The sequence below is a fragment of the Neopsephotus bourkii genome, unplaced genomic scaffold (genome assembly GCF_033783945.1).
Source record: "Neopsephotus bourkii isolate Nb327-2 ecotype Australia unplaced genomic scaffold, CSIRO-AGI_Nbou_v1 NB_54, whole genome shotgun sequence".
In the NCBI taxonomy this organism is placed as follows: domain Eukaryota; kingdom Metazoa; phylum Chordata; class Aves; order Psittaciformes; family Psittacidae; genus Neopsephotus; species Neopsephotus bourkii.
Genome location: NW_026900571.1, coordinates 1,249,998 through 1,258,790, shown reverse-complemented (window position 1 = coordinate 1,258,790; position 8,793 = coordinate 1,249,998). Strand labels below are relative to the sequence as shown.

Sequence of the window (8,793 nt, the reverse complement as noted above, 5' to 3'; positions counted from 1 at the left end):
TTTTACCTTTCATTTCCCTTCCTAGTTAATACAGACTGCTACAGTATCTTTGTTTTGTGATTTTCTAGAGCGATTGATTTAATTGAAAGATAAGGGCAGACACAAATACAAATTTACATTCATGAAGCAACAAAAAGGAGTGACTTAAGTGCCCACAGGTAACAACTGCAATCAAAGCAGAAGAGGGATATCTGAACTGAATGAAAATGAGGACAGCTCCCCCCCCATGGGCTGTCCACACTCCACCCTAAAGCACACACCAGAGAGCAGCTACCACACATCAAGCTTCCACTGCCTGTCTAATAAATCAGCTATATTTCCCCATTTGAGGCAAAAAAAATTAATCTACTAAATCCACTCCTATTTGTTTCATCTTAATCTACTTCCCAAACCCATTCTTGCAATTTTGTAAGAGCAATAACGTAAAGGTACATGATCACCTAATTCCAGCATTAACCTGAGCATTAAGAATTGTCACTGACAAAGAAACATGCCTGAAACTTACGCTGCAGTTATGTCGGTTACTATTACCCAGAAGTCTGCTGCTTTACTACACCAGCCTTCAAGAACAAATGGATTTCCAGCTTGGTTTTGATGCCTTTATTGTCTGACTTGGTTTTTACATTAACATAAGCAATGGCTTTGTCATTGTTACAGGGAACAAAATTGTCCAAGGAGGTTCCATTCCAAAATTTACTGACTCCTTGTAAGCACCCCATTCCAGCAGAAACATGAATGCTCACCAGAATGCGTTTAGGATCAGGAAAAGCATCCCCAGTTTTTTTCATTTTACACATAGCTGAATATTATTCACATTAAGTATCCTCATCACAGAATCATTAGGTTGGAAAGTACCTTTAAGGTCATCGAGTCCAACAATTAATCCATCAGGTTTCCCTCTCAATAGTTCCCCTACCACAGCAGGTCAGATTATATCATTTGTTTTGCTTATCAAGACGCATTGTTTGTATAAAATGTTAACATTCAAAATATTTGCTCAATACTGAATAACAGGTGATTCTGTCTGTACCTTTTACTTCCAAAGGTTGTCATGCTTGCAACATGCAGCTCCAACCAAAAAAGGCAAAATATTAATTGTAATTTAGAAAACCGAATAGGAATCAGTGATTTATTAAGCTGCAGATTGCTTGAACCCCCACACTTTTTTTATGCCAAGAAAAAAATAACTGGTTCAGCAGGCAGGCCAACAGAGTGCAGATGACTCAGATGGCTGGAGAAGACATACAGAACTGTTTTGAATAACATTTCAAAAATAGGTATGTCTCACATGTACGAGGTTCAGGTGATACAAATCCTTTAAGGGAACATGCCTACTCATACACACATTCATGTGAATGGGATGAATTCATAAAGACTGGTGTGCTTTCTTACTACAACAAAGATTATCCATGAGAAGCAAGTCTTCTCTCCAATATTTCAAAGAAATACTGCAAAATATGCAGAAAAGAACACTAAGAGCTAATTCAAATGTATAACTCAAGTGAAGTTCAGTTTTATAGCTCTGTAGAGAGGGGTTTCTTCTCTTTGCTGTAGAGGCAACTTTCCATTGTACTGCTTTTAAAGAAAAAGCTAGCAGTAAATAGAAAAAGGATTTACACATGGAATTATCTTCCAGGCATTAATATTACAGAAAAGAATTAAAGTAATAGTAAGGAAAACAGTTTATTCTTTATCCTAGAACATAACAGAATTCAACAGAGATGCAACTGTGATTGTAATCTCAATTAATTCTACAACTTTACATACTAATGGCCTGACACATCATGACAGAAATAATATCCATTTCTAAAGTCAATTAAAAAAACCCCATGAAGCTATCAGATAGCACTAATCCATGCTACATATTGTCAGCTTTTCCTCACCTCTTTCACCAAACTTGGGTGAAAAATTGAAAAGAAACTGATTTCCCCCCCTTTTTGTCAATCTAAAAGCTACTGCCTTCTACAGCTTTCCTTTTTTTTTTTTCTTGCTGCTGCTGAACCACAATTACAATTGGATATCAGCTCAAATTAATAGCAGGTCCCTTTTCAAGTTGGCCCGAATCAACCAAGCAAGGTTTTGAACAAGCTGCAATCTTCGCTACTCATTCCCACAAACAGTCCCACTGCTTTTGCAGGATTTACAATGAAATTATATGTCTGAATTACAAGGGCAGCCTAATGCCCTTTGGCTTTCACAGGATCTGGTAAGCAGTTTCCAGTTAACCACAATGCTCAATTCTCAGCACACAATTTCCATCAGAGGTTTAAATATTCTTTTTTATGATCTCTCCCCTCTTTCCTCCCACCTGAATTTAACTTGCAGTCCCTCAGCTGAGGCAATATAGCTTCTCTAACAGTCTTGAAGCTGCATAAACCTTTCAGTTCTACCAACCAACACTGATAGCCCAAAGCGAGGTATTCTAAACTGTCAGTAAGAAAATACTTGAACACTGAAAAGATTAGCCATATAGTTTATACATTAGCAAGCACCATCCAGATGGCTTCAGAATGACACAATCATATTGTTACACTAGTCGATTACAGTTTTGAACACCTATGCAAACATCCAAATGTGATATTTATCTATACAACTAGTCAAGTGATACTCTTAAGTTCAGATTGTTTCTTTGCTGTTGGTGATGGGGGTAGCGATGAGAATGCACCCCTGTACCTGAAACTACATCATATCCATGTTCAGCATATGCATCTCTCCACTAAATCAAGTCTTCTATTTCTTTTTGTTATTTGATTTTAAGGAAATGAGGACAGTGGTGGGGGGTGGACATGACACAACCATAAAACAAACCCCACAATACATAAGGGAGCCCATTTTATTGTTTGTGATACAGTTGACTTTAAAGACAGTTCCCATTCCTTTCTCTGAACAAAGTTCTGTCATGAGGCCCCAGAATATTCAAGCCTAAGTGATATAAAGTTCCCCATTAGTTGTTATAATTAAAACTGACCTAAAGCACAAAAATTATTGTGTGATACAACATAAACACTAGCATAAGAATACTAATCTTCAATAAACCACTACAACAATTTTTACAGAAAACAGATGTTCCATAAAGCATTTTATACTAACCTATTTTTAATATTATGGAGACAAGGAAAAGTAACCCAATTATAAATAGAAGAGATCTTAAAGTATACCAGTCAGACAAACTACATCAGCACTTCAGTGTAGACTAAAATCTACTATTACTTTCAGTGTCTAATTTCAGTTTTGTGCTGTGAATATAACACAAAAGGTGACATTTCCTCCCTCCTCTGCACTTGGCAAATAGTGTACATACATAATCTATGCATATTAAGTTTTGTTACACATAGACTAACATTCTAGGATTAATAGCTACCCTAAAGCCCAACCAAGATATATTGAGTTGGTTGTTTCAGTCATTGTAGACCATGAGCCATGCAACCATCACAACAGCAACTCCAAACATCGGCAGCATAATGAGGTTCTTGTATTTCTGCCATGATGACTGTTCAACTTCTACTTCATCCTTTCTTCTCTTATTCTTTCTTCGCCCTTTTAATCTGTTTTCAAAAGCTTCCAGTTCAGCCTAGATGAAGAAAACCAGAAGCAGTTAACATTTTTGTCATAATTAAAAAGTGAAGAATATGCGGATTTTAAATACCATTCCCTAAAGCCACTTTATGATAGTAAGTGCCAATGGAAGTTACAAAACTTACACATCTCTTACAGACAAGATGCTAGCACTAATCCCATGGTTGCAAAGCATTTCACTTCCAAGTATTAAGCCACTGTTTATTTTCCCATAAAAAACACTGCCAAAATACAGCCAACTGAAGTTTTACATTAGATCCTTAACTCAAACTGAATGTTAAGCCAAAAAGAGACGATTTCCATTAAATGTGTTAGCAATACATTATTTTAAATTAAAAAGCACTCATATTTAAGCTATTACAATTATGTATCTGAAAGCATAGGCTGCAATCTTCAAAGACCTCCCCTGCACAATAAGGATACACTGCAAAAATAAATTAAAAATAAATAAATTAAAATCTCTCCTCTTTCTTCCACTTATATTTTGTATGCTCAGCTGAATTTTAGATTAATAGGTACAATCTTAGACATGCACAAACATATGCCATTTGTTAAGTGTTATAACAACACCTAGTCACTCATATATGACAGTAGTAGGTATATAGTGTCCTTCAAAAGAAAGCTCATTCCCTTAGGCCCAAAAATGAAGCAAAGTCACTGGAAAAATCAGAAGAATGCCAAGCTTCCACCCAGAACAGCAGTTTCAGGGTGATGCCTGGAATGAACAATAAGATCCTCTGATCCCTGTTCCTCACCCCCTTGCACACTCCTTATTGTGACTTAAGCCCAGCTCGCAATCAAGTACTGGGCTTGGTGGGATGGGGGGGCAGAATCAGGAAAAGGTAAAACCTGTGGGTTAAGATAAGAACAGTTTAACAATTGAAATAAAGTCAAATATACACTGCTACAAATAACAATAGTAATGAAAAGAGAGACAACAAAGAGAAAGAGAAAGAGAGAGTGAAGAATAAAACCCAAGAAAACCAAGTGATGCACAATACAATTGTTCACCAACAACCGACTGACAGCCAGCCTGACCAGAGCAGCCATCTGCCCTTCTGGGTTTATATACTGGGCATGACGTGCTGTGGTATGGAATACCCCTTTGGCCAGTTTGAATCAGGTGCCCTGTCTCTGCTTCCTCCCTGCTTCTTGTGCTCCTCATTGACAGAGCACAAGAGACGGAAGACTCATTGATCAGGGTAAGCATTACTTAGCAACAACTAAAACATCATTGTGTTATCATCAGCATTGTTCTCAGACTGAAGCTGAAACACAGCACTGCACCAGCTGCTAGGAAGAAAATTAACTCTAACCCAGCTGAAACCAAGATTGTATCCACCCTTTATTCCATACTATTCACATCATGCCAGGTCTTACACTTTCCAAAACATACCAGTTAACGACCATCACCTTTCCTGTCCTTTGATACATATACACACAGGTAGCATTCCCTCAGTCTATGCACCATCCCTATAAATGTCCACTGAGTTCATTTAGTCCATGACTTTGGGCTCCATCTGTCACAACAGTCTTTCAGAACAGAAAAGATGTGTGTGGTTCTGGACTGTTGCATGCTGAAGGCAATTTTGGTTCCATCACCACTACACTTGTCTGGCTTCACCAAAGCTCTTTTTTCATTAAAGTGGATGATTTTTACTGTAATACCTTTGATATGGCATATAGACACCACAGAAGGGATAACAGACAGTGCTATATAGCAATTAACATCATACAATTCAAATCATTGGTTATTCTTACTTACAAACAAATCCTCTTGAGGTACACATCAGACAACCCCATCCTCCACATCAAGTGCACCCAGGTCACTGAGCAAAAGCAATCCCACGAGTGGGTTTGCCTTTACCTGAAGCAGGAATAATTCAGACTGCCTTCCCCAGCAAAATCTTTATGTGCACCACAGGAACTTTATCCTCTTTTACAGTATGTAAAGGTTCTGATTGGGGTGGGCCAGCATTATTGGCAGATCCTCTGGTGTTGACCAACCAGGTGGCTTTTGGTAAATGTGTATCCCAATGTTTGAAAGTCCCACCACCCATTGCTCTCAGTGTAGTTTTTAACAGCCCATTGCATCGTTTGATTTTCCCAGAGGCTGGTGCATGGTAGGGGATGTGATATACCCACTCAGTGCCATGCTCTTTGGCCCAAGTGTCTATAAGGTTGTTCCAGAAATGAGTCTCATTGTCTAACTCCATTCTCTCTGGGCTGCTGTGTCGCCACAAAATCTGTTTCTCAAGTCCCAGGATAGTGCTCTGGGCAATGGCATGGGGCTCCAGGTTGGACCATTTCCCCCGGCTGGGGTGTAAAGCACATTTTTCACATCTCACCCAGTCCGGACTGACCCAAGAACTACTGCATGAACGACTGCTTTTTGTTGCTCAGAGCCCCATTTGGGGGAGGCTACTAGGAAGAAAATTAACTCTATCCCAGCCAAAACCAAGACACCTTTTTAAAGGGTATCAAGACAACACAGACAAAACTCATTTTAGGGCACTATGCTGGAATAAGGCAGCCTGGAACAAAGACTGTAAGACTGGGATGAGACTCCCGTGAAAAGACACCTAATTACTATGAAAATCAGAAAATATACTCTCAGAAAGACTAAAACCAGAAAACATCTGATGATTGTCTAGATTTTAGGTAAAGTTCTCAGCAGAAAATACAGGCCAAGGAGCTATGGAGCAGAAAAACTAGAACTGGAAGAGAGAAGGGAGACAGGAGCAGCAGAGTGCAGCAAGCCAGGACTGGCTGGGCAAAAGGCACAAGATTAGGCTGAAGCAGAGGAAACGTGGACAGTGAACAGAGACCAAATCTGGCCATGAGAGGAGATAAATCTACATGACTACTACTGCAGTGCTGACAGGAAGAGAGGGACTAAGACAATAAGGTGGGTGCATTAAAGAAACAAGAATAAGCCTGTTTTGGGAAATGGACAGAGAAGTAGTCCAGTAAATATAATTTTCCTTTGGAATTCAAGATTGCCTGATGTCTGGTCTTCCTCCACTGACAGCAAATAGTTGTCAGATTTTCACAAAGCAGATCTTACTTTCCTTCTTGTGCTAGATACCACTGTTAGCAGGAGAAAGGGACCCATTTTGAGTCTATTCCTTTGTACCTAATAAAGGCAGAAATTGTTGGCAGTTTTGTGACGATATGGGGGAAAAGTTCAAACAAAGTTCCACACCCTGCTATCTGAACCAAGATTGATTTCAACTGGCTAATCCTCTTTTAGAAAAGAAAAGTATTTTAATGGAACAGTATGGCAGTATTTCATCTTACATAGATGCTAAATAAAACTGTGGGCTTCTATAGTTACCATATACTTGTGAGCTCTGAGTTTTAAAAGCAGAATGCTTCATGAATTGCAGTAATCTGAATTAAAATACAGGCCTCGAACAATTATATAACAAGTACTGAATTGCTTTCCTAGCCATCTTTATAAAACCCCAGCTAAAAATAGATACATCATAAAAAACAAAACACAGAATGAGAAAAGGTTCGTGGGCACAGAATACGAGAAAAAAAAAAAATAAGACATCACTATCCTTGAAAAGCTACCTACAGGTTTTATGTAACTGTCATCATCCCCCAAGTGTCTCTTCAATGATCTCTGAACAATAAAGTAATGGTTGTGCCCAGTCTTCAAGCTACTTTAATTTTTCAAGCTAAGCAAGCTCTAGGCAGGGGACATGCTTGACTTCTGTAACCTCTAAGGAGCTGTTTGGTTTTGTTTTTCTTTCTAAGAAAAAAAGGAAACAAAAATCTTTCTTACAACTCATTAAATCAGATTTCAGGTTTGAGACTGACTTTCAGTACTGAAACTAGACTATTACCAGCTAGCTCAAAAATTTAACCAAATCTTTTGCACTAGAGTGGGATACAGAGACAAATTAGTCTGAATTGTTAAATAACAAAGCACTGATCTTTTTTCCACCTCTACCAATTGTGAAAACCCTGGCCTCACAGGGTGCCTCTGAATTAGAAACAGAAAGTTTGGCTGCTAGGGCCATGACGAAAAGCCTAACTAAGCCATCTCCTTTCCACTAGGAAACAAATTACTCCTATTAGCAGAAGCAGCTATCAAATACAGCAAATACCAATATATAAATGTGCTAGATATTTAAATGTGCTATACAATTAGTTTGTATAGCAATTACAATTAGTTTGTATATAGAAGAGTTAATAAAGTATTAATCAATATAGGTCTAAAGAACCTGTAACTAACAGATAAACTTTGTATATAAAAATGTGCTAATGAGATCAGGAAGGTGGTACAAGATGCAAACTCTTGTCAGAAGGGATTATACTCAATAAGTCCACACTCTTAATGTGACCCAACAGCCTATGATAGTGATGTCCTACAATTCACATCACCAGATGGCAGATTAAGAGATCAAACTGGAAGGGAATCAATTTTAGATAAAAGGCTGCAGTAGCTGAGGTTAGTACTTGTGTACAGTTTTGGAGCCTATTTACTAGTTACTGTTGTCCTACTTCATTATATTTTTTTTAGCAGGTTTGTCCTATTTTTTACTGTTGTGGTCCTACTATTTGCTGTTGTGCTATATCACTCTATCAACCTTTTAACAGACTCCTATCCTTGAGGCTTCATCCATCACAAGACATATGCAAAAGCAGTTCCACATACTGCAGTTCCATATACTGCATAAGGGTACTGCTGGACTGTAACTGTGGGACTTCAGTGAACGTACAAGCAGAAAGCAACTACAGAGAGAAATAATCACAGCTGAAGAATCAACACAAAAATAATGTTGCACACTGTAGTGGTGCAGTGAACCCTACAACAGTTACAGAGAAGCCACATTACTGAGACTTTACTAGAGGGGCTGTAAATTAAGTGAATGCATGAGAACACAATCAGAGCAATACAACATCAGCAACTTTGCATTTCTAGTTCACAGAAGTTTCCTGGATTACAAGGCTGACAATATGCTCACCAACAACAGTAACTACAGTAAATACACCTTCTCCTCCCCTTCACACCCCCTCAGAGACCATGAAGGATGAAGACTCATTTAGGCTTCCTCATTCTTTCATGATTAAAGAAAGGGGGGAAGCTTCACCTGACATTTACATCTCTATGGATGCTATTCAGCAATTCTGTGGGCTTTATGCATTTTAAAGTGTTTAATTAAAATCAGCAGTACTTAGTATTTAAAAAATAAACTATACACA

General features: G+C 38.3%; 1 protein-coding gene across 1 annotated transcript in view; it reads right to left on the bottom strand.

Annotated features, from left to right (window-relative positions):
* Positions 1-585: 585 nt before the first annotated feature.
* NFXL1 (nuclear transcription factor, X-box binding like 1) overlaps positions 586-8,793 on the bottom strand; it is a 48,193-nt gene continuing 39,985 nt past the window's right edge. Inside the window, exon 22 of the mRNA XM_061352881.1 lies at positions 586-3,571. Within this exon, the coding sequence (XP_061208865.1) occupies positions 3,398-3,571 (174 nt within the window). The 3' untranslated portion in view covers positions 586-3,397. The remainder of the gene's footprint in view (positions 3,572-8,793) is intronic.